Source organism: Anguilla rostrata, chromosome 12 (genome assembly GCF_018555375.3).
Source record: "Anguilla rostrata isolate EN2019 chromosome 12, ASM1855537v3, whole genome shotgun sequence".
Lineage (NCBI taxonomy): Eukaryota > Metazoa > Chordata > Actinopteri > Anguilliformes > Anguillidae > Anguilla > Anguilla rostrata.
The window spans coordinates 24,820,284-24,847,023 of NC_057944.1; the positions used below are offsets into that span (position 1 = coordinate 24,820,284).

General features: G+C 45.1%; 1 protein-coding gene across 2 annotated transcripts in view; it reads left to right on the plus strand.

Moving 5' to 3' along the window:
* clmpb (CXADR like membrane protein b) overlaps positions 1–26,740 on the plus strand; it is a 126,166-nt gene that overhangs the window by 52,438 nt on the left and 46,988 nt on the right. Inside the window, exon 1 of one of the 2 annotated variants that reach the window (XM_064301859.1) lies at positions 14,463–14,935. The exons of the other annotated variant lie outside the window; for it this stretch is intronic. Coding sequence (XP_064157929.1) covers positions 14,830–14,935 — 106 coding nt within the window. The 5' untranslated portion in view covers positions 14,463–14,829. Of the gene's footprint in view, positions 1–14,462; positions 14,936–26,740 lie in introns of those variants that run through there. 2 annotated transcript variants of the gene reach the window in all.

Here is a 26,740-nt window from a genome sequence, read left to right on the forward strand (position 1 = left end):
GGAGGCTGCAACCTCCGCACTCTTCTCTGCCGGAGACCCCCATCCCCCAACTACCCCCACTCCCACCCACCAACCGTGTCCCATGGAGGGGAAGCTCTTGCTCAGACTGTAGAAGTGGTGCATTTCTGGCTCTGTGCCACCGGAACATTCTCTCAGGAAAACAAGTGACTGTGCGTCAGGTGAGTAAGAGGGAGCATCCGGCGCCCGCGCCAAAACAAGTGTCAGGGACGACGTTTCGCAACATGAGTGCTTACTGGGGGGGAAAGACACTGTCCAACAAATAAAAGTACAAAATGTATTATTCCCCCAAATGCCGCCTGAAGACTATGTGTCAGCCGAGGAGTTCTTACCAAATCAGCTACATGGATGAAAAACGAGAGCATACGTCTGAGTCATAGCACTCCAAAGGCTCATATTAACCTTTTCACTGCCCAAAAACCTTGCTGTCTCTTTGAAAAAACAAGGAATAATAATTATAACAGTCAAGCCATGTGTTTGAGGGACTGCTGGGTGGCTAATCCTGTGAAGGTACTGTTGTAGTGCATGGATGGGCCCCATACTCTGGTTCTGAATCTGAACCGTGCCAGTGCCAACTGTGGCTGACAGACCCAGCTGGCTCTATTGTCACTCAGGGAGAGTTTTAATGAGCCAGGATTACAGCGTCACACTGCTCACTAGCGCCACCTGTAACCAGCTAACCCCTGTCCATGCTGACTGCCATCTTTCATATATTACAGTTACTAATAATTAAGCGTCTTTGAGAGAGACAGCTAACTTTTAATTGCTAACAAAAATTAATTGAAACAATACATGCTTAACTGATAAAATATGTTTACCTGTCTGTTGCCACATTCTGACAAACTGAATGAAAGCATTGGGGGTGGTGAGAGGGAGTATTGATCATTGATTTTGGGTGGAGTGCCCTCAGGTTAAAAAAAAAACAATTATCAGAGAGGAGCACTTGGTCATCAAGGGCAAAAGGGGGTAGGGTCTCTATTGCTTCTAGCCTCCCCCTCTGCACATGAAGATCCCTGGCATCAGTACCCACTGACTTGGTCAACTGCATAAGTCTGCATTTTCACTGTTGATATGTGTCCAAAAGAAACAAAGAACTTCAGCTGCCTGCCTTGTATGGATGCATTTTTAAGCCTTCCCTGAGCTTCTGAGACAAACATATACTATGATAATACATACAGACTCAAGGGCGGCCCTCCACTCTCAGCTTGAAACAATCATGCGTCCAGTTTAAACTGCAAATAACGGCTTTGGTGTATGCTGTCATTCAGACTCATCAGACACGCGAGCATCCCTCCCTTCTGAGCGAGTAACGCGTGTAATGAAGGCAGGTTTACACCGCCTGCTTCTCGTTTAACCTTTCAGTATATGTGGGAATGAGGTCCCAGAACAAGTTTTCATTTCTGAGCCTTCATGGTCAAGGAGGTAATAGAATAATGTTGGGTGTGCAGCAAGCAAAAATAGCAAAAAAATCAATAGCGAGCGTTTCGCAGCGCAGCAGGCTCGACTGGCAGAGACCGCGGTACCATATGGAGGAGAGAGATGGGAAATGTATACCAACACAAAACGGCGCCAGGCAAAGATCAAGCAAACATTGATTAGAAAACTCAGAGGCGTTAAAATTCAGTCGCCGGGAGAGGCGGGCACTGTGCGGAGCTCCTGCTGCGGGCTCAGTCCAGTGGAGTGTGGAGTGAACCAGATTACAGCAGGCCTTCAGGGACGGCCAATCGGAGAGCAGCGCAGAGTCTTGGATTATGGTGAGTGAGAGGGAGAAGAACGGGATTGGACAGGTCATCTTTTCTCCCCTCTGCAGCTTTATAAGTGAGTGAGTGCCAGTGAGACGAGCATGTGTGATGAGGAGAGAGCCGACCAATGATATAACAACACAGAACTCCACTAGTGAAACAGACGCTAAGTAAGATAGATGTTCTTGATAGAGAGAGACATCCTCCTAACTAGATTTTTGGATCAAGTTTGTAAACTGTGTCACCTTTTATGTCAAAGAAAAGACAGGAAGCGTGGCAGAAAGAGTTTGGTGGAAGAGTAAAACACTAAAATAATGTTTACTAAGACCGAAGAGTAGTCTGGACTTGTGAAACCCATGGCCATGGTCTTGGTGTTTTAGAGAAGTACTGTATATCAGTGAAGTTCCCCTGACTGAATGGCTCTGAGCCCTATTAACATCACGTGATGTTGTCAACCGGGATGGATAAAGCCATTCCCAGTTGTGTGACTGTATATAAGCAATAATGAGGAGCACACATTGTGCAAGTATAGGTTCATATGGAGAAGGGAGTGGGACCCAAGGGGAGCCTTGCAGTACCCTCGTAGTCACAGAGCATAGTTGAGAGAGAGAGAGAGATAGAGAGAGATGATTATGAAGAATGTCTCAATGGGGAAATGAGCATTGAATTCGCAGATGGAGGAACTGCAGAGCCCTGTATCTCTAGCTACACGAGGTATTCAGGGATTAACTGTCAACAGTCATGGGTTCACAGACATGCTAATGATGTAATTTGGTTTTTATATGACTGCCATGTGGTAGCCATTAGTGAAGGCAAACCAATCAAATTACAAGTCAGGTGGCCAATGTTCTCATTAACCCAGGAACACACTACTAGAGGAAGGGTAGCGGATGGGCGAGTGCCATTCGCAGGTAGACATGTATAACTGTGTAGTTTTCTGTTCAGCGTTGGATCCAGCTGTAAAGATATTCCTTGAATGTGACCAGACCAAAGCAAAGTACACTTTCCTTTGATTTGACCTTAATTATTAATTCACTCAACTAAATATGAATTATTCAGATGTGCAATAACCCCCTGATACACACTCACTCCTCTGGGAAGGGAAAACCCTGGGACAGTTTTAAAAGGATGCACCCAGAATAAATACTGTGTTTGTGTCTAGAATGGGCTGGCGCTTGGAAGGCTAATAGTCCCTGAGGTTTCCGTTCCGAATACTATTTTCCAGTAAACATCAAATTAAATTCAAGCTCTATATACACACGCACGTTAAATAAGTAACTGTGAATTAAATTGGTCAGTGCTTCAAAAAGTAACCCTCGTACTGTCAAAGATTGCCCTATAAATTATAGCTCCCTTTCATTGACTTTGTAAGGAGCTGGGGTGTTCATCTGTCCAATTATCCGATGATTTATAATGCAATTACATCTTCTCACTGCACGTCATACCATTGTCTGAAACATGTAAAAAATGTTTCCCATATTTTAAAGACCCCATTGTTAAATTTTAAGGAAAAGCATTTGTTATGCCTATATGGAACACTAATTGCACTCACAGATGGCTGTTATTTTGTGTAAAGTAAGCACTATACACTAAGCAGCACAACAGTGATTTCCCTTATTGTCAAAAGCACAGTTTTTGCATAGGAAAACAGGGTGAGAAGTGCATTGGTATCATTATTATTTTTTGTTGGCAGCACCAAATTTGTCACTCCACTTTTTGCTGGGTAAAATTTAAATGAACTGAATGATTAAGAATGAACTCCAAAGCCACACATTTTATTTGCCACTGACTAAAATAGATTAACATATGAAATGCCATTACAGTAATTGTGTGTAATTAATAATTACAATTTGAGATTAATTACATGACAGGTATTAATATGCCTTTTGATTACAGTGTCACCGTAGCTTTTCAAGGACTGAAACAGGAAAGAGAAATGGATCATCTGGACTGGGGTGAGAAGAAAACTGTTTAAAACACTCCAGCTCCATTTGGCATGAACCAACGTCCAACGCCCATTTTCCTGAACCCCCCTTTAATTTATAGCAGCCTCTCCCAACGGAAAGCCTCCCAGCAACAGTCCACCAGAACACATCTGGCCAAGCGAGGGCGAAGTCTGTCATTACCACATTCGTGATGTGTGTGTTTGGAGCACGCACACCCAGTTGGTCTATGAAGTCTCCCCCGGAGACCAAACGCTAGGCCTGCCTCGCTTGACTGGCTTTCCAAAAATGAGGGAACATCGACATGAAAACATGCAGTGGTTTAACCGAGGGCTGTGGGGCCTCATCAGCAGACCTGCCTGAGAGACTTTGCGGCATGTCGGTCCCGATTCGCGGGCTCCTCCATTTTTCTCCCGGTTCGGTGTACCAGCAGCACGCAGCTGCTAAAGGTTCCTTTATATCAGAAAGAAATCTACAGACATTTCTATTTTTACTCTGATGAAAAATGAAGCCTGTGCTCGAAGCAACAGCGAAAGGTCGAAACGGCAACATGCTGACATTTGGTTCCCATGCCGTAAAGTGACTGTCAGGTAATACCAGCAATAATGTGGGACAGTATACAGACATACCCCTCAATATCATCGCCAGTCCAACCTAGGAGACTTGGAGTAGAGACAAGAACAGTTTGTTGATTTGTGGATTGTCAGTCGCAAGCATGCATGTTGAATGTTAAATTAACTAATTGACTTTTTTTCAAATCGCAAACCGTTCAAGATAAAAGATCACCAATGGTACCTAGGCTACTGCTCTGAATGGGTAGTAGAGGGGGCAGGCGGGGCTTGTTGTCATTCACTTTGCTTACTGTCAGTGAAAAGATAGCCGTCACATTGAAAAGCTCAATGAAAACACTGCAAAACCACACATCGACATCTATGATGTTAAGCTACGTGAGAACCAAATATCCGAGCACACAGCATACAAGCATCCGACTTTGCAGTGAGACCTCATCAGTGTGACTGCTGTCCAGCTGAAACCACAACAGCTTTAGCTGCTAAAATAGTAACAAAAGACATGCTTCCCGTAAGCATGGACCTACTGGCATTTGTTGAGCCTGGATATACTCCTGCGTGATGTGTTGTTGAACGAAAAACCATCACAGCTTGACTTGAACAGAGTGAACTGGTATATTCCAGTTTGTGGGCACGTACAATGACTTTAAATCACATTATGCAAATGCACCACAGTTCGGCATAATTTGTATAGTGAGAAAGCAAACTACCAATGGTTAAAAAATGTACTCTGACAAATGCACTCTGGTCCAGACTCTTAACAAATGAAGTGGATTTGAAAACTACATCAGGGGAGTTTCTTCAGATAATCCTCCTTGGTCCAAAGGCACTGCAAAGGATGATGTATTTTTACCCCCGCCACTAATATGTTTAACAGAAGCATTGATTGTGTGGGCTTGGACATGGTCTGAATTATCCCCCCTGCTAACGTCGTGGCTCTCGATCTTCCTGGGGAGGCACATTAAGGAAACCAGCCAGGGTGGCCACTTTATGAATTAAAGGATTGATTGATTGATTTTTATTTTAAAAATCAAGTCTGCGTCCAGCTTGCACGTTTGGGTCCTGCTGTTCTCTCGGCTTGATTTATGGCAGCATGTTGCACACAGCACGCGATGCTGACAGTCGCCGTTTCTCTGAACTGCAGAAGAGGAACTACAGTAAAAGAAGAGAGCGACCGCTTGATATTTTCCGAAAGCAGAGGTTTTAATTGCACTATTGCTAACACAACAGACCTTGCAGCGGAAGCATTCATTTATTTGCCCCCCTCCACCCCCAGGAGAAAAGCTAAATCTATTTTCGGCGTGCCGGTAATACTTTCCGTGTCGGCACGGCTCACACAAACATCGTGCGAGCCCTTTGTAGAAAGAACGGGTGGGTTATAAAAAACCAACATTTAAGGAGCACGTGACTGCCTCGACAGCGGCATGCCTGTCTACGCGCGTGCTTCTGCTGCCTCCCCATTTGCATGTTGCTGGGTAAAAGATATCATTCCTCCGCACTCAATATTTTATACCCTGTCATTCTTCCTCGTTGGGCTTGTCAGAGAAATTCTCTTGCTTGGCCGGGCTCTGCGTCGGTCGTGCCTCAGGCCGCGAGCAGAAAACGCCCCTGGCTCCGGATTAGGCTGGAGCCCAGCGCCAGGGAATCTTCTATGACCGAAAACGGCCATTGTCCCTTCAGCGTTCCTCCTCTTCCTGATTTAGGCCCCCAAGACTTCCTCTCGCTCAGTTCCGAATGCCGTAGCCATTTTTCTTCCTCGAGCACGGTGGGTTTACGTCATCGCACGACCCGCCCCGTAAGCTAGAGCCTCGTTTGGAAACAAAGCCGTTTCCGTTTTTTCCCCCGGCAGTGCGCTCCGGTAAAGTTCACCACTGTATGGCGCTCATGGCAACAACAAGAGCACAGAAATATGTCTGTCCAGTGCTTCACTTATTGCTGCGGTGTGACTGTTTATTCAAAATGATGCATTTGTAAATGGTGATTATGAGGCTGGCTCTTCGCACCCCACAGCCAACACCGTACAGCCAAACATGATATAATTCTACTGTTGCGATTAGGCTGTGGTGGACTGGGGTAAGGCCTGGCACAGTCTACTCAAATGGTATCGAGCTGAAGAGTAACGGATTTCTGATATATAGTTCCCGTTTCTCTTTTAATCACCCCCCCACCCCATTAATTACAGCTCACTCACACTCCCAAACCCCCTGCCCCTAGTCCATCTTCCTGACCGTTCAGAGACACCATCTTACCTTATGACCTAATGTGGGTTTTTTATGACGAGATTGTCATGGGCGATAGGCTACCTGTTTGTTGGGGTCATGCCCTCGGCCTCCGTGTCTGGGTTCTGGATGATTGCACACCTGCGCTGCAGTGCTAAGTTCAGGTGGCACGTCACCATGTCCGTAGTTATTTGACATGCTTTAGGCCTTTAGACACCAGTGAAATTCTTGCAGAGTTCTCCCAATTTTAAAAGGAACGCCTATTTTAAAAAACTTCAGAACAAAATCCTTCTTTCATATGATTGCATGTTTGTTGTGTATTTGATTTGGAAATTCTTTGAGACCTGTAGGAGTGCTTTCAAATTTTGCCCTCGGTTAAAGTGTTTCAATTAGCGTGTTTAGGGCCAGAATTAGGAAGGAAATGAAACTTTCGAAGCAAAAATATTCACTGTGTCATGTTGTGGTCACATTCCAGGACCTGGCTGTGCACTTATTTCTTGCATTTAAAATCTTGAGATAGAAATGTATTTTCACCTTTCCACGTAAAAAAATGCTCATCAAGACAGGTTTTGTCTGCAGGTCTAATGGGTCCCGTAGGTGAGTGAATTCCCCAAACAGGGCTGATCGCAATGGGTCTTAATCCTTCGCCTTGTTCAACTGCCAAAACCGAGCGGAGGGGAAAGTGTGAGGGAGAAGGTCATGAATCGGACTGGTCAAGGTGTCATCTGAATATCAGATGGGATCACTGTTGGGAAGCCGCTGGGTTTGTTGGTTTTTCGGCTGTTTGATGGAGGACCCTGGATTAGCGATGGCGAGCAAAGGTGAGCAAACATTTTCAGTTTGCGTTGAAATCTGCTTGATCGTGCTATTAATTTGGTTTAATAAACCAACTGCGTCACTCTGTGCCCTAATAGGTACAAAAAAGATTATTGTGTATTTTCACATTAGCTTGTTTGTTTTGGTGGTACGCACGTACTGACCAGAGGGGAATGTTTGAATTATGTAAATGTTTGCAATGTACCACAATAAGCACAATATGACCATGGGAATTTTATTCTTCATGGCATAAATAGCTATTTCTGAAATAACGCGGTTGCATTTTCTCTGAACATGAAAAGCACCTAATTAAGAAAAATGAACAATTTAGAATTCTGGGATTGGTTGGAATATGCAGAGGGTCCCCAGGACCGAGATTTGGAACCAGTGGTCTAAAGCATGATGCAGCGTTGTTGGGCCAGTCAAGACATTGAATTGTGTGCGAATTCCACAACCCCCCAAAAAACCTCAGGTCCTCTGAAGATTGGACTGAAAAAGATCAGTTACACGGGGCAGGGGGAGAATTCACAACCTCTCTTCTCATGGCAAACACAGAAAAGCCCTCACACAAAAGCCCTTCCCCACCCAAAAACCTAATCTTGCCTCCATTCGCCGATTTCAGTTAATCTGTTGTAATTTCTCCCCCTGTCGATCTGTGTCGGCTCAGACTTCAGGCTGATTTGCCCAAGGAATACGGGCCACTCCAAAACCAATGGAAAAGGATCAACTGGAAATGAATCACACCCAAGTCCTAGTGACAGGTAAAATATTGTCTGTGGATGAACGGTGGGATTAATTTATGTAGACATGGAGCTGTGGCCTGATCAGATAATCTGATGAGATAAATCGCAGATATTTCTCCTCAAATCCCTTTGTTAAGCCCAGGCTGCTTAGAAAGGCCTTGCTCACTGACAATTTTTTATTTTCCGTGTTTTTTTGTCCCAAGTGTGGACTCACTGTGTACGCACTGATTGGACAGTAACCGAGGAGGTGATAAATGAATCATTGTTCTAAACACTGCAGAAAGGAATCTTTTCTCTTACACTGCAGCTGAAAATAGCCCACTACTCGATGGGAGGGGGGAAACAAGAATCGGTGCTCTGTGCAATGTAGCCGGAATTATATTCAAGAGAAATTGATCTGGTCACCTTGCATGCAGGAGGAAGATGTGCGCCAATGTCACAGTGCGGCACAGTTTCAGGTGCGCATTAGTACGGTGCAAGTCCCCCTCAGGTACCACATAGGTGGGGTAGTGCAGTGGTGTAGGTCTCACGTCAAAAGTGTGTGTGTGTGTGTGTGTGTGTTGGGGGGAGGGGCAATATTGCTTGGTGACTGAGAAGGGTCAATGGCTGCGCAGTTCCCCAACGGCTGCGCAGTTCCTCATAGGCTGTGCAGCTCCACTGGCGGACAGCAGACAGGAAAGTCCTTGGCTTCCCCAGCCTTCAGCACAATTGTTTTTCGGTCCTTTCCATTCTTATAACCCAATTGCCTTTCTGAACTGAGTTATAAAGAAAAAAATGGGGATTAAAGCATCGACAACAGACCGCTGATATTCATGTCTGTTCACATACCGGCTGTTTTCATCCACTGCCGTCCTCCTCTCCTGCTCCTGCGCCCAGCCTGTGTCTTCAGCCGGGGTTAATGGGCAGTGCTGTATGAGCAGAAAATGTTTTTGCAGGAATGAAGGCCTGCAGCGAGGCAGAACGCTCCTGCGTCGTTAGGAGGGCGCCGCGTTTGAGTGACCCATAAACAAACATCCGATCCGGATCAATACGCCGCTCGGCCTCGCAGCCTTGACTCGCTGACCATGAATCTCACAGGGCCGCCCCCTTCCTCATTAAATTATAAAAGGCCCGCCAGCCGTGAAACGCCATGAGCGAAGAACGCCGCCGCCGTCGTCTAAAAATAGACCCGAACAAAGAGATGCTTCTCCACGCACATTGTTACTCGAGAACCCTTTTAACTTTGTCTGAATCCCTAAGGTCGGACAGACGTGTCCTCTTCAGCTCAGAGCTTACATCTGTACACGCGCCACTCGCGAAAACGCTTACACCGCCGTCGATGGCTCGGGCAGGGTATGTTTTGTAAAAGCCGCAGCGAGAGACAAGGGTCTTCACTTTTGCCTTTTTTATTCGTTACCCCTTTATTCAAATCTGCATTGCAAATTCTCTCGAGCTGGTGCCACTCTGGACTAAAATGGAAGCTATGTTTGTGTCTGAGGCTTTTTAAAAAATCATCGGCCTTGCACTCAGGAAGATAACATTGTTGTGCAATAGGGGGGAAGAAATGTCTGTCACGGTTACTCAAGTGAACCCCACTTCTCAAGTGGTATGTGTCAGATGAGAGTCGTATTACCCACTGGTGTGTCTGGAACAATACTCATTTTATGGTTCTTTAACATTTTAGACATAGGTTTTTTGTTGAGAGTTATCTATCCATTTTATGTTCATCTATCCATACTGGGTGGATCCATGTCCAGTGATTAATCAGTCTTAGGGTTATGTATGGAAAATGGCTGACTGGCCGAGTCAGGGTGGCGCTGAAGGAGCGTAAAGGCCTTTAAGCGGCGGGGGTGCGGAGGCCGTGAGGCAGTCAGATCTGCGCCAAATGGTGTCAGAGACCCCGCTTCCGCACGGCCATTTCAGGGGCCGCGGCGTAAATACAGCCCATCTGTGACACCATCTGCAGCCGGGCGCTATATCACCAGCGCGGCCGAGTGCCAGCACGCGGGCCACTTTGTCTCCACGCGAGGGGACGGGCAGCTAAACGCGCTCATTAACTTATCGCCGCCGCTTCCCGTTCCAGCGCGCCGTTACTCCCGGCGACCGCGGTTCGTCTGCCGCTGCGTGAGCGCCGGCCCGAGCAGGAGGCCGGCGGTGATTCATCTCCCAGAATCCCCAGCTTCTCCACCCTTCCATCGCCCGGTGTACAGTGTCTATTTATTTGTTTTTTTTTTTAAGGTGCTGTTTTATCACACTGTGAAACTGGATGATGTCATTTCACACCGGGGATGCATCTCATCTCTCCGTCCTGCACTTTGCCCTCAATTCCTGTTCGCATTTGGCTCCCGCTCTGCGCTCTGCTGTGCCTTAGATTGCCGCACAAAGGACGGCTTCGTCGTCAGTTGCAGTGCGCTTCCGCAGGCGGTTTCATGGAGCCGTTAGTGCTTTTTGATTTTATTTTCCGTTAAGTAAAAAAAAAAGAAAAACAAGAATTCTCAGATGCAGGAGGTACTCAGTGTTTCCCCTCTGAGAGAGCGGTCTGACGATAACCCTGCGAATGTGATTCATGTTTTTCTGGAACGGATTTTAATGTTGACCTTGTTATTGCGCGCAGTGAAAGGTACTTGTTTGCTGCTGGCTGCAGAAATTCCATCGTTCCCAATCTATCAGGGCAAAAAAATTTAAAAAACAGTTAAAAAGAACAGATCATAGAAATTGACTTCTGGGGAAAAAAAACACCGGAGTGTGAGCCAAGCCTATTGCATCATTCTTAGTTATTCCTCAGAAAGCCTGCTAAATGTGAGTTCTGTGTGCAGGGATTCCCTTCTCCACTGGACACAGGAAAGCATGACAATACCTAGTGTGGATTAAACCCGTGTTTAACGGTGTCGTATAACACACAGCCTCCAACCGTCCCATAAATTCATCGCAATCACATTCTGGGTGGCTGCAGGAAATACGTCCATATTTCCTGTGCCGGGACTAAAGCTGAGCGCAGTCTGAGAAGGGCAGGACATTATTAAGGGTTGTTTACTTATTGGAGCGTGAGTGAATGGAAGCGCACGCACCGAAAGCTATCGCATTTAAAGGGGCCCGAGGGCTGCGCGCTGAAATAATAAAACCCTCGCTGGACGGCCTTGCAAATATCAGCGCTGGAAAATGAGCCCCGGGCCCACAGGGCTCAGGCAGCGGCGCGGCGCTAAGCAGGCCCAGTCCCTCACCCTCGCGGGGCCCGCTTTTTAAAGGGGGCTGGCCCTTTCCAAACAAAGGGCTTTCCACGGTTTAGCGTTCTGATTCTGCGGCGCAAGACACTGTTTTAAGAGACGTTGGCGTGGAGGCGTGGACATGGGGGGTCATTAGAATAAGCTTCTATCTGTAGAAATTTTGAGGGTTACACTACTTGGACTACATGCCACAAAGCCAACAGAACACTGTCACTGACATAACGCCTGTCTTAACCAGTAATGACAGCAAGCTAATACTCACAACAAATGCCAGAACACTACCAAAATGTAAGTAGTGATAATTTTGACTTATGTAAAATTTGAAGAATACATTTTGACACTGTTACTACGCTTATCATAAACTGTAATTGGTTATCATCCTTATCATGCTTATAACAGTGTTATGTAGGCTTTATGTGTACAGTTCAAGCAACTGTTACCCTTTTGCAATATCAAGCTTTAGAATAGACTAATCCTTTTTATATTATTGTTTTGTATTGCATATTTTTAGCAAGCCTTAAAAAGTAACGTCAGGTGTTTTGTCTGTTTGAAGCAAGACAGCCGAAAATTCCCTTTTAAATAACTCATCTTTGACAAAAAATGTGATTCCCATAACCCTAAACTCACATGCTGTTATTGCTGTGGATTGTTCTGGAACAGCAGAGGGCATTAGCATGACCCACAGCCTCCAAGGCCTTTAACTCATTCATCTGTTAGTTCATTTAACTGAGCCTCTGCACTCACTTGGCCACACATTTCAGACCAAAGGAACCAATGAAAGAATAAATAAACCACAACAAAGCATGCACAGCATGAAATGGCTTTATAAATGGGGTCCTGGGTAGGGGCATCCCTTTTTAACTGGGATTAAAAATGAATGTTATTATGAGTTTTTATTTCTGAACATTATTGGCTTTTATTTTGGAAAACTAGTGAGATTTGTTAGCATTTCAGTTGTCAAAGGAAGTCTATTCAAAGGTGGAACCATTTTGCATTCCACATCTCTCCACAGTATTGTGTGTTCCGTGCATTGGATTTCAGTCCAGAAAAATCCCATGATAATTATCCCTGCAGTCAGCTGCAATATTCCTGTATAGCATGCATAGTGGGCATTCAGTTCATACAAAGCCGTGTTTAACAAAATGCATTCATAGTCCCAATGTAAAAATAAGCACTTGGCTAGATGGATACAGAATGACTGTGGAAAGGCCACAGTCTGGGTTCACATGCATAAACTAATGTTCCTTTTTATTCTGCATGGCAGTGTGCATTTCTCTCTGCATGGTGCCAGCTGGTGGGAGCAGAGGAAACCAGCTGGTGTAAGGTACAAGTCATTTGGGCACCACTGCGATGATCCCAGGTGGGGGTGGGGGGGACTGCTGGCTCTGAGTGGTCTCCGACAGGCTGAGTTATCATCCGAGTAGTTTATGATGCTAGCATTCCAGGATGTTCCGGAACATCACGCACTGATTCCAAACCAGACACCTTCACAGTCCCCAAAGAGTGGATAACGGAATAAGACCACAAAATGTGGCAGCTGTTAACCAGCTAAGTCAATTAGAATCTGTCATTATCCCTACGTACAGCCATTTCCGTTGTTTCAAGTTCAGTCTACCCTCAGGGCCTAGGCATACTGACTGGCCAGAGGAAGGCTGCTGCTGCTTATGTAGAATATATGACATGCTAGTGTGGCAGATCGGCACTGAACCACAAAAGTACAGTTTCTTGCTCAAAACCATCTGCTTTATTCCCTCTATATTTAAAGTGCAGTCAAATCATAATCATTAAGGCTATGATGGTTATGATGGCAATTACCTAACTGAATTCTAGTCCAATTCTATTTTTCAAGCATAATGATTGTCGAGGGTCGATCATGCATGTCACGTCATAACACTTCTCATTAACGTGAATGTAAAATTTTAATATTGGCTTAAAGTTTATAAATGGCCATGCCATCTGGGATCAAAGTAAAACCACATATCATCAATAATGTTATATTTTGTAATCAATGCGAATAACAGTAATGAAACACCTCCTTTTTATCTACTGAATAAATAAATGACCACTGAGTCTCCATAAGTCCCGTTGCCTTTCAGGCAATACATGCTTTGCATGGCGTTTTGTCCAATGCATTGCAGCAATGCTTATTTTGAATTTATAGTTTTACTTGAAGAGCAACTGGAGTCTGTCTGAACTCAAACTTTTAATTAATGTCGGTTTCGAAGATGTGCAGTACCAGGGAAATACGTCATCCATTCAGACATAATTTAATTAAAAGCAACTGCTTAAGGCTCAGTCTGTTTCAAGGAGGTAAAAAAACACTCAGAGCGGACAAACATATGATGGATAAATATTGATTTATTTTTACGTATCCTGCAATAAAACACAGAGATCTCCTGGGAGACCATCCTCCCTAACGTGAACAAATTAATGGAGAACGGCATCGATTTCTTGTTGGTCTTTACAGATCTGCTCATGTTGAAAGCGCTTCAAAGCAGTTCAGCCACTGTACAAAGTCTAGAACTCGGGTGTTTAAAATCGCTTGAATGGTAAAAAGGAAATTAGTCATATTTCTCCTTTTCAAAATTAAAATGTGCGGGCTAAACCCCGAGACTAAGCAGCGCTTATTGCCCGTACACAATCACCCTGCAATGGTGCTTCGCTCTATATACTCTTTATGTTCCAATATTCTCATCGCATACTAATATGTTTCACTATCTTAAAAAATAACAAAATCTGTGTTAATATGAATTTGGTGTTGGTAATGCTTGGACAGAAGTAGAGCGACTATACGTCCCATGCTGTTTCAGTGAACCAATTAAACACGCAGTGGACACGCATAGGCCTACATTCTGTAAATCTTCCATCTCATATGTTGCGCTATGTATTGGGTAGTACATTAATTGCATAAAGAATTACATCTTCTGAAAATGTCGTGCCGGCCTGCAAAGAACAGTACACTGTACAACATTGGATAAGGGCGTCTGCAAAATGTAATGTCATGTACTTTAATATATAGCCTAATGCGAAACTTAAAAAGACCCTGCTCCAATCGCCTGTACTCTTGTCATTTTCGTTTGTCTTAACAGTGCATGATATACTTATAAGTGGCCCACCAATTATTTATCGGCTTAAAACGTTACTTCTGACGGGGTCTGAGCGCCCCGCTGCCTGACCGGTATGAAAATTGTTGGAGGATATAGTTGCTCTCGTTAGACTTGCAAGGGAAAGTCAGCGCTCCGGTCTGTAGAGGTCTCCATCCTTCAGCATCCTCCTACACTGCCGCTCTCCTCATTGTGTGCGCAGAGTAGGGAATCAGACGAGCCAAGCGCGCACAGAGCCTTAGAAGAGCCCGAGACAAGCATCTTCACTAAAACCGCGAGGAACTTTTAATGTAACGGCTATTTTAACGGAATCGAAGAGAAGAAAGCCCAGCATGTTTTTTTAAAGATCTGGCCATTCGAATGGCGTGAGACATGTCGCCCGCGGACGCAGTTAAAAGCAAAGGTCCATTTATTTTTCCCCCTGAATTTCTCCTGGACTGCTCCGCTATGAGTGTGCATTTCTGTGACTCAAATGCATTTTAAGGGAGTCAGAACAGATTCCTTTCGGCTTGCTAGTTTGGGATTTTCTGTCGAAGTGGCTACCGTCATGTCTGGAACATTTCGTTCATTGTTTTTAGGTAAGCTATATCCGGCATAAAGCACACCTACATACCTACCAAAGGGGAGCACAAAAACTTTCTATTGTCTCGTAGCCTACTTATGCGAATGGGTAACGCAGGTAATCCTCGGTTTGAAACAGAGTGTATTCATCTGTTTAATTTATGTTTGTTTTCATTATTGTATAGTTTATATTGTGTGTTAAGTGTTATTAAAATGGAAATGCCTGATACATATTTTTTAGGGTGATATTACAAAATTTTCAAATGCCGTTAGTTGGCAGTGCCTCGCTATATCCTCTGTTGTTTCAACATTCTTTGTGTTTTTGCAACAAGAATATATGAAATGTTCTGAAAGTAATACATACTGTGGCTGTCTGAAGGTTTTAAAAATTTTTGCAAGCATATTTCCTTATTGGGAAATTAACAAAGTTGACTTAATTAGTCTTGCTTAAAATTCCCCTTCCAGCAGGCGTCTATATGGCAAATTGAAAACAGATGCTTCTCTTTCTTCCCCTGTGTGTCTGCGCTTTACAAAGCTACAGTAAACGAAATATGTGCCGAATGAGGAGAAAATCAACGCGTTGTGTATGATTGTGTTGCACTTTAAATATTGGAATAAAATGGTTTTTTTTCCGTCCGGAGCAATTAGAATACCATTAGCCTACTGTTTCACAAAACGCACATTGCCGAGGCAAGCTGCTCAGTTCATATAGCATAATGTGTTGTGACATCAAATGGCAAAAATAGATACACTCATTAAATTGCCAGTGGTGGGGGACCGACGACAGTGGCTGGTGCTAATGGAAGTGTCCACGAGGAAGAATGTCGGGCTATCGCGTGTCCGCGTGTGCCGGGGTCAGAGCTCACCAGGCGTGTGTGAGGCAAGCTCTCGAGACACTGAGCCTTGTCTCTACCAGTTTTATCTAAAGGGTTTCTTTTTGGAAAGACAACGGAGAGTGTACACTTTGTGCGAATCCTTTGTCTTGCTTTGTATAGATATACCGATCTAGGTTTCGTATGCCCAGGATTGTTTTTTTTTTTTCTTGTGGTGGTATTATAATCACTGCACCAAACTTTGCCCTTCGATCAATCATATGTCTCCCGCGTTTAGATAGACATGCATAATGAGATGCGTTTAGCCTGGCTTTTGCCCATCGGCTCGATGATGGGCTTTGTGTGCATTTCACTCATTTAATATATCCATTGCAGTTCTCTTTGCATTCTTTGTGCAGTAGCGGAACCTTAGCGCACGAGAAGGTCAAAGATGTCCAATCAGATGGGACAAAGAAACACTGACCTAGCGTTAACATTTCATGTGAAGTTTCTTTCTGTTCTGTAATTGGGAATGCAGGCTTGCATCATCCATAGTAGACTACCTGTCAGCGTGTCACGCTGCGAGTCCTCCTATTTTTGGCCAGGTATATTACGTGTGCGGGCTCTCAAATGATGCAGGGGCACACTACCACAAGCTCGGCTGAAGCAGTTGGAGGAGCGGGGCACGCCACAGCAACGAGCCCCGCCGTCCGAGGGTCGACGGTGCTCCCCGTTATTCGCATTAGTGCCGCGCGCTAGACGAGCTGTGAAACAAAGACCGCGCAGCGTTAGCAACGTAGATTTCATCATATTCACAACAAACATTAAAAAGCGCACACCGCTTCTTCCCCGCTGTGCACTCTGCTTTGTTTCTTGTTAAAAATGTTTATACACCGTATTTTCTTACTGTGACACGATTGTGCCTTAGTGTGAATTTAGTCACCTCTTTGTCTGTGATACCATGTACTCGTGGAAGCATATTCATTTATTCCAGTTCTGATAATAGCCTATAACAAATACAATCTTCATATGATTTATATCATTTTAATTATCAAACATGTATTTTTTAAAAAATAGTTTAGAGCAGTTTCAAAAGCTTTGTATTAAAACAAGGACCGTGGAGTACCATTTGTGGTCACTTAATATTGCAAATCCTTTTTCCTGTATTGTCGCTCTAGCTGCCTCATCAGCTGTTATAGATGTGTGTTTTCTGATTGGTGCACAAGCTCAGCTCCCTCTGAGCTAGAGTCTAAATCATAGTGAGAGCTTTTTAAAAATAAATTATCTATATTAATTAACAGTGCTAATTTCCTCCTCATCCATCTTGCTTTGGACAGCTAAAGGCATCCAGATTTTTTCAGCCCCCAGTGGAAAATGGTATTAGGTATACATATTACAAATGTGTGCTGCAATTTACCATTGTCAAAGACGTCATGTAGTACGGTAAAAAAAAAGTCTTTATATAGTACAGTAAAATGAACTCGAGAGAAAAGAAAATAAATCCCCAAGCCAGAATACTGCGGATGAAGTGTATTGTAGATGATGAATCACCTTCCCTGTAGTTTCCAGAGAAAATGTATGGCTTAAGATGAAACTTTAAAAAGAACTTTTCAGAAAATAATAACAGAATAGTAAATTAATTTATTTTAAAAAGTACAATTTCTTTTTGGAGTTATTTTTTTTATTTATAGATTTTCCCTCTTGTATTTTGTGTTGAGGCTTGTCTTGACTCTTGTAGTACTTACCACTCAGTCACCGTGTTCAGTGAGAGGTCTGACTTGTTTTAATATTTGACCGGGACCTTACTGTCTATTGATGGCATTGGGTTTGTACAGCAGGTTGCAAGGAATGCGCAGGTTAAGGATACATGTGTTGCTTGGTCTATATGGAACCTTTAGGGTCACGAAATAAGAGGAACCCCTTGACCGGGAAGCTACTGAATGGCATCTCACTGTTCTTCCACTGAGCCACCCTGAACCAAAATTTCTCTCTCTCTCTCTCTCTCTTTTCTCTCTTTTCTCTCTCTCTCACTTTCTCAGTCTCTCTTACTGTCTCTGTCTCTCACTCTCTCACACACAGTATACAATACATTATAATATATAGGCTATTTAATTAAAATAGCATAATATTTAGGGGTGTGGGACAATTATATAATTATATCACAATTATTTCAACATCAGACCTCGGTGAAATGCGTATTTGTTTTGTATTCGAATACTTTTCTACACTTCACTGATTTTGTCTGATGTATTGGAACCAATGAAATACTGTCAAAAAATGCAAACCCCACCTCCTTGTCATATTGGCTGGTTCAATTACACCAGGCAAGATCAATAGAACTCAGAAAATTATTTGAATTCAAAGCAAAAACATATTTGACCCAGGTCTGATCAACGTCATATCATCCAATTGCTTTTAATTTAACTCAGGCAAGTATTTGTCATTGAACTACGAAGCCATTTCTGCGTGAGGGAGAGTGGTAGAGCCGCAGCGACTGCTGAACTCTTTGCTCACCCGGTTTCTTCACGGGTTCATTCCTCAACTTTGCCATTGCTTTCAATTCAGGAACTGTTGTAATTGGTCACACCAATGGGAGGGGCTCGGGGCGCACGCCCCGGTCAGGTGGATCAATGCTGTCATTGGCTAATAGCTACAGAGCCCAATGTTGAAAATTGTTAGATATGAGTAGCTGCAGCTTCAGCGAATGGCATGTTTTCAACTTAATGAGAGCTGAACCAAAGCAACGAATCGTTACATGGAGGTGAGTCAGTTCCTTTCGTTCACCAAAGGGAGTCGTTCAAAAAGAACGAATCATTCAGAAACAACAGGCCACTAGTGCATTGACTCCTCCCTGGCTCACTTAATGCTCTGCATTGTGTCATCATGGTGATAATACGAACCATCGCCAGGAAACTGAATGGTTTTCAGATGTTTTATTTTCAGTCTGTTGTTCTGGCAGATCCATTGCAGCTTCCCGATCTTTTGCAATGTGCAGATTTCACAAGCCCTTTGCCTTCTCCCAGTTCACTTGGGGGTATTCAGCCAGCAATGCGGTAGATGCATCCAGCTGTATGACTTCACTTCCATATGAAATATGTAGTGACTCAGGATTAGCATTAATGATGTTATATTAAAGCGAACGCAAGGAGTTTTGTATGGAGAAGTTTGAAAATGTCACATCGTACCCATGGGGTCCTAATCTGTGCGTTGCAAAATTAGCAGTGTATTTATTTTCTGCTCTGTTGCGGTTGACCTGGTTCTTCTTAATTAATAAATATGACATTAACACGTTATGAAAAAGCACATAATTTAATTTCATCCATCCATTACAATTGCTCTTTTGAATATGCCCATAGAGTTTTATATATACACATTCCCATAGCCTATAGGTCTGTGGGTGATGGTTTTTATGGGACTTCTGTTTTTATCTGGCTTTTGGCTCGTTTGAGAAGCTGGCTTGCAGCTGTAAGCTTGCATCCTTGCTTCTACTGCCACAGTATTTTGTTATATTTAAAGCCTCAATATAACGTGTACGAGGGCAGAATTCCTTCCCCTCAGTCTGCACCACCGACTCTGCTGAGGTTTATGAGATTCAATGGGCATGTTGGAGGAGACCCTTCATCACTCTGTGGCCCCGGGCAGAGGTGGGGCTCGGAATATTGCTCCCGGGCAGAGGTGGTGCTCGGAATATCACTCCAACTGAAACCCTTGGTCACTGGTCAACACTATATCATCCTGTGGCGCTCCTGGCCCAAGTGTGGGCCGGATGGACAAGATCTGATTCAGACTGTACGTGCACCCTGCCGGCGGTGCTCTGGGTGATGTTTAGATGTTGCGAAATCGGCTGCATGTGGCCAGAGTTTCTTTTGGTGCCCGGCCAGCCTGCCGGACGGTGACTCGGACATTCCTGAGGGTTTCGCATCTATCCTCGACCACGAAAGAATGAATCGCAACGACGCTTACGCGAGTACAACTACTAAGGGGCAGGATGTTTCTTCATCCAGCAGATGCCTTTTTGCTGCCAAACGCTGGTGGTTTTGTTTATGGGGGGACACGCTCCACGCTGTAAACAAACGGACTCGTGCACAGCAGCCACTCTGAGTAGACTGGAGTGGGTGTGCTACTGTTCAGCCCTGTGGGCAGTCAGGCCATAATTAGTACAGAGCAGTGGAGCGTTGGGGGGCGGGGGGGATGTCTCCCTGTGTTCAGAAATCACAGTGACACCCCACAATCTTTCATTCAGTCTGCCCCTCCCCCTTTCCCTCTGCCACAGACAGCCACTTCCCTTTCCCACCCCCACACAGCAAACAAAGAGCCAGCACAACCTGTCTGAGGTTCATTATGCTTAATTAACACTGCTTATATTTTTAGTTTAGATTTTTAAATAAATTGAATGACTGGCAAACTATTAGGTTGGGTGGTTTGATTTTTGTTCTGTTTTTGCATGTGAAAAAAGATGAAAGAGAGTTTTCTATTTCACTTTTGTTTTTTAATCAAGAGAGCCGGTGATTTTCTTTTAATTTCCCAGTGTGGATCCTGCGTATTGTATGAATGAGGATTGAATGGAAATATTTCTGTGCCTTAGTCTCTCCCAGGAATATTTCAGCAGTGGATCAGGGTGTATTTATAACAACCAGAGACATCCCAGGTACAAGTGAAGGTCACTAGAGTGGGGAAAATGTGCATTTCACAGTTCTTTTTCTTATTCTTTTTTTTTTTTTACCTTTACCTCACATTTTTCTTTCAGGGGTTCTTTGGCAGTTCTATTTTTAGAGACTTAGTATAATTCACATTACATGCCACTGGCAAGACCACTGTTTGTTATGAAATCGGTTTTTAAACTTTCACATGATTGTCGCTTAGAGATGTGTTCTGCATATCTGGTGCACAGTTCTGTGATGATATACACAGCTTAGTATTCTGGGAAGGGTCCTTGAAACATTTGTGTTGTTGCCTGCTTTCTGACCTGAAAATTCATGCAATCCCCCCTCCCCTCCGCCTTTTAGCCGTGACTGACTAAATCACTTCCAGATTACAGTGCGACTCTCTTCCAAAGCACAGGAACTGCCCGTGTTACTTTACGACTAACCTTTGGCAGATGTTCTGCTGTGATTTAGACTGAGATGTTGTTCAGCCCACATTCGCCGAGCACGTTCATTGTTGAAACGTTAGGGGAGCTTTTCCTTTGATGTTGCTATTTGTTGTGCGTGTGCGTAGGTGAGTCAACGTTTAATGAGGTCCATGCAGGACCTTACTGTACCTGTGACAGGGGCCTTGGCTCGGGTCTGTAATCTCTGCCATTTCCACATTGTTTGCCAGAGTGAATAGCCATGAAAGTCGAAGGAGCAGGGAGCAGGGAGCAGGGATAATCTCCCTTCCTTTCAGTCTCGAAGCAGGAACGGGCCTCTCGTCTTTTCTGAATGCAAAAAGATCCCCAGACGGGCCCTGTGAGCAGCTCTGAGAAACGGAGAAAGGGAACAGAGGAGGAGAAAGGAGGGGAGAAAAACGAAAGGGAACAAAAATAACGATGAATTCCAGGCCACGCGATTGTTTCGTATCCTTTAGGCTGTTTCATATGCGCGGGGTGCTAATAATCCGCTCGACATCACGGCGTTGGATCCGCTCACGATCCGAGAAGATCAAGGACCGCACGCCCGCAAGAAGTCAGGTGTGTGGCCTTCACCCCCCTTTATCTTTGTAAATTATCTACAGTAGCTGTCAGTGCTCACCGCTGGAGTTATTAGCATTGCAGCCTACATGCTTTTTGATTTGTTTCTTGTAGCCGCTGCCTGAGCTCTTGCTGGAATGCTAAAGGAGGGCTGGCATGCTCGTCTCCCAGCAGCATTTGATCTCCACATTTCCGCGGATAGCCGGCATCTCCTTTATGAGAGGCAGAGCGAGCTGACTGCACGGAAAGTGAATAGAGAGGAGTCAGATGTATTTTCTGTCTGTGCGCGATGCACATCTCTCTCAGATTCAGGGCTGCGTGGTGCATTCATGCCACTCTGTAACAAACAGGCCTTAAAAATACATTTTTCTGAGAGCATCGGAGTTGCCGTTATGCAAGGATGCCGTTGTGACTGTGCTCCGGCGCTGACACACACACACACACACACACACACGCATGCATGCATGCATGCACACACACACACACCCATCCATGCATGCATGCACACACACACACACACGTGCACACACACAGTTCCTGTAGAGACTCTCACTCAGTCAGAAGGCGGGTGTACTCACAAAGCCTTCCCTGTGAGTATGAGATATATCTGCACTCCATCTGCGTGGATTAGAGGCACACTGAGTTTATCGCAGGGCTTTGGTGTTTGAAAGCCGTAATACGCATAGAGCTGAGGAAGATGATCTGACTGGTGTGTGGTATCCTTCCTGGGTCAGGTGGTACTTCAGGCGAGGCATCGTGTGACGCAAGCTCTAGTGAAAGTTTTATTTCAGTCTCTCTGACAGTGGCAGGAACTGAGACCAGTCACGTGATCGTTCCTGTGCCCACGTGCGGCTGTAAGACTCAACGAGGCTTCATTTCCTCTCCCACATAGAGCATTTCCTGCCCCTACGGAAAATGAGAAAACACAGAGACCTGTGCTGCAAAAAAAAAAAAAATGAAGCGATGAAAATGACATTTTTTTAGGCATCCCTGCGGCTTCTGCAGCTGGAGAATTCCGGAAGCTTGAGCGGCGGAGGAGAAGCGCGCTGCCGCACTGTTTCCTCTCCCGGCCTGCCTTTCAAATGGAAACGTTCTGTTAGCGCCGTTATCTCCCCCCCCACACGCGCGCGCTCCGCTGTCCTGGACCGCTCGCCTCTCTGCTCCCCGCGTCTGCCGACCCGGAACCAATAACACACGAGGCCCTCCTGCGCCCTGCCATTCATCTCCCTCTCGTTCCGGCAGGTTCCGCGCGGCCTGGCACGGCGTCCCCGGTCCTACCCGAGAAGGCGCGGTGCACGCGCATAGCCACACAACTCCGCTAATCGAAGTCTTTTGACTGAGGACCCTATCTGGCTGATTAGCCAGATTGGGTGTTTTTCAGTTCTGGGCCAGAACAAAATGATGCGCTCATACCAGCACTTAGCATATAAATTTTGCGACCCCTGCCCTGGTGGACCATGACCAAGGTTTTTTTTTTTGGGGGGGGGGGGGGAGCGCGTTTGTGATCTGGGGGCCTCCATGGGGGTGGGGGACAGGATTAGCATAAATTCACAACTCAAAGGGGAAACTAGATTATTAATACACAGCCCACGGCTTCCTCCACACATTAGTTGGGAGTGCAACTTAAACAGCCTGCAGGCTGTTACAGCAGATTTACGCCTGTCCAGTGAATTTCTCTGAAAGCCTCTTCAATCTACAGCGCAGATTCTAGAATCGTTCAGAGATGTTTAAAGTGTGACAATAGTTTGTGCGTGCAGCCTTTGCATGAACCTAAATCACACCGGTGCCTTGTCCGTCTAACAGACACTTAAAATACAGAAACATTTAGCTTTTCATTTTGAATAGTTTTTTAGAGGGCTCCTCGGACCAATAAAGGTAGAATGCATGAACCCGGTTGCGGTTCTGGAATGTCAATTAATTTCCTAGTTTTCACCATTATGTCCTGAGGTGTTATTTTGTATTGGGACTGTATGTGATGGATGGTTTAATATTCAGCCAAAATAGCAAGGGCTCAGCTTTTCACATGAGCGCAGAAGACTGTAAAAAGCCCGTCTCTGATCAATGGCCGTCTGCGATTGGCTGGGTAAGGCTGGAGCCCGCTAATGTGTGGCATTAGTAAAGTACCTTAACCTTTAAGCGTGGAAATGCAAGACAAACACCGCGGGCAAAACTACCTGTTTGCGCAGGAGATTAAACAAGTCCTCCAGGTGCTCACTGCGCCAGCAGGATCCAGCGCTCTGCTTTGCCGAAAGAGCTTTTTCCCCCCATTACTCTTTCCCTGCGCCTGGAAGCTGCTAACGAGCAGATGGCACGGCCACCTTTGTTCTTTCCGAGTCGTTAGACTTGACTTGTTGATGAAATGGAGCCTTTCCGCTGTATCGGCCCCATGGATGTGTATCTGTGTGATTTAACTCTTTTTTTTTTTACCCACACTCCCACGTCCCTGAATGCTGGCCGGAGATAAAGAACAGCGACTCAGCGCCCCTGACCGCTAAAAGCTCGGCGTAAGCGCCTTCTGAGGAGGCCACGGGATTTTTCCATTTAAACATTTTTTTTCCGGCCCTTTTCCGCAAGGGCGAGCGCGGGGTTCTGTCTCAGCCGGGGCGGCGGTCCGCAGGAAAAACAACCTGCCTTTTTCTTCTCCTCTGTCTTTTTTCACAGTCGTCTTTGGGGCGACTGGGCCGTCCGCGCCCTTGAGGAAGGCCGCGCCGATGCAGCCATTTTGGTTTTTGATTTGTCATCAGTGAGTCATCCTCCGTCTCTCCTCCGTGTCTGGTGCTCCTGTGTTTTCATCACCACGTGGGCTGGCAGTCAAACCGCAGACAGTCCAACCAGATGACATCTACGCAACGATGTGACCTAACCGAAGGCGTAGGGAAGCGAATGAAACCCGTCTCCCTGCTCTGCTTACTGCTGTTTTTATTGGGTGCCCTTTGACCCCCAAAAAGGAACAAACCGCCGTTTAATCTCGTAATACTCTAAATTGAGTTTGGACCCCGTTTCACCAGCGTGAATAATTTCGCTTTTTTTTTGTAATTTTGAGGAGGTCTGGAGTGGCAGCTCTTGTCTGAGCTCCAGAGCTGGTGGAGAGAAAGCAGCAACGTCCGCAGAAAGAGGCTCTTAAAATAATTACATTCGGGAGGGGATATTGCCGCGCTCTCCATGTTGGTTCGAGCTCAAAAGCATCCTGATCAGACTCCAGAATTACTGTCAATAACGCGATAATCGGATCCCGCGCGCGGATGTTATGAAGATGGACTGTCAGATGTTTGAAGGCCAGCCTTCCTTTGTGAGTTCACCTTGCCCCTCGTGGCCAATTGAAGGGAGAACAGCGAGGGGTCGGGCCGTGCCCGCGGCAGAAAGCCGTGCCGTGCCGCGGTCATTCCGTCTCTCGAAAACAAACATTTCCCATTTCAAGGAAGAGATGCCGTTTGCTCGATTAGCCTTTCCTCTTGGATGAGCTCTTGACGTTCAACAGTGCGGATTAGCCGGTTCCTCAGGAGCTTCTTGCTAATGAGGCAATTATGCCTGTCCTACCGGGGGTTCGGCTCGGCTGTAAGCAAACCGAGGGCTCCTTTGCTGTCTCAGCAAATATCAGGGCCACCGCTGCCCCTCCCTGTGAACAAAAGACACGTGAGGAGACGCTCCTCGTTTGTCGGTTAAGATTACCGGTTTTGGAATCCCATTAAATGCTTTGTTCCGTAACACGGAAAGAGAGTTGCCACAGAAAGAACCCACATTTTCCCCCAAATAATTGAAAATGACATGACTGCTGTGCACATACATGTGTGTTGTTTGTCTTAGGTTAGCGTGACTGATCTCTTGAAGTTGTCTTTGAAGTGAATTCAGAAATTCAGAGAGGCTGTTGACCTCTGGGAGGTCGGAGGTAAACACTGGAGTGGTGCAATCACAGCCGTCTTCATTTGTCATGTTTCTTCAGCTCATTTTTTATTGAGGCCTCATAAGACCCTGTTCTCTACAGAAAGGGTTGAAGACAGAGGAAATTGGTGCAGTTTGTGTGGGCTGAAGTCCCCTTACTGTCCTGCATGTGACTCATGAGAAGCCAAATTTCCATTTCTGCTTTTCACTTGAGCCTCACCCCCAGTTTTTAGAGAAGATTCTTAGTGGAGCACAGATGGGAATGAATGCGTTTAGAAAAAATAATGACCTTTTTTTCATTATTTTTCTTTACTTTCCTTTCTATTTTTTTTGTATTGCATTCTACGTTTGAATGCGAAGCCTCCAGCCCAATTAAATTAGACTGACATCAATTTCCATGCCTTTCATGCAGCCCAGAGAATTTTCCATAAGAGAATATGAGCGTTTGGCCTCTGGTTAATGTGTTTAAGGGATGCACAATTAAAATGAGCTGGAGAACGGTAAGGACAGGCTTACGGAAGCTCAGCGGGGATTATGGCGCATAGCTGTCTGTCTTCAAATGCTGGCTCACGCATCTGATTTTGTTTTAATGAATTGCCAGGCTATGCTGACAGAGAGTATTTGAGGAAGATGTAACGCGGAGAAGAAGGAAGCGTGCGAGCAATTCTCTTGACATCAGCGTCTGCCAGAATCTTACAGCCTCAGGTCTAATTTGCTAATCAGGAGTGTGTCGAAAACCGATGTGGATTGTGTACAAAAAATACCCCAAAAATTGTTATTGTACTTTTAGTTTTCGTGATATCGAATTGATTTTATCAGGTTTTTACTTACATTCAATTTTCTCCACAAAACCGCACCCACATCCTTTGGAAGTTAAAAATAACCCAAAGAATGCCACGAGCTGACAGAAGACAACCTGTATCAAATGATCGAATCGATACTCAGAAAATTTCTTTCACATTTATTTGGACCTGATGCCTGAGTGGTAGTTTGAGCTGGGTGCAGTGTCACCTTCCCAGATTTACCAGTGCACGCTCCCCTGGAATATCTGACCTTTTCTTGTGTCATCGGGTGGAAGTGTACTCGCGACAGCACTGAATTTTAAGGATACGAAACATAGTTACTCAGGCATGAATGAAAAAAGCGTTCCAATAGCGGTCTAATTGCAAAAACGGTGGATCCATGAAAAGCGCGTCAGTCTGTTTGCGGTTCAGATGTCTGTTAACTTAGTAGCCTCATATGTAGCTTTCTTAGCTATGAAGGTAGCTAGTAAGGCTTTGTAGCTGATAGAAAAGGTGGCTGGTTTCTAAAATATTTTCTTGGGAGTGCAGAGGCACTAGTCAGTATCATTGGCACCAAGGTCACAGCGGTGCCGACCGTCTTCACCAACAGTCGCCATTTAACAGTCAGCTAAATGCCGCTAAACGCTAAGGAACACTTCCTTGGCGTTGACGTCAAGCACT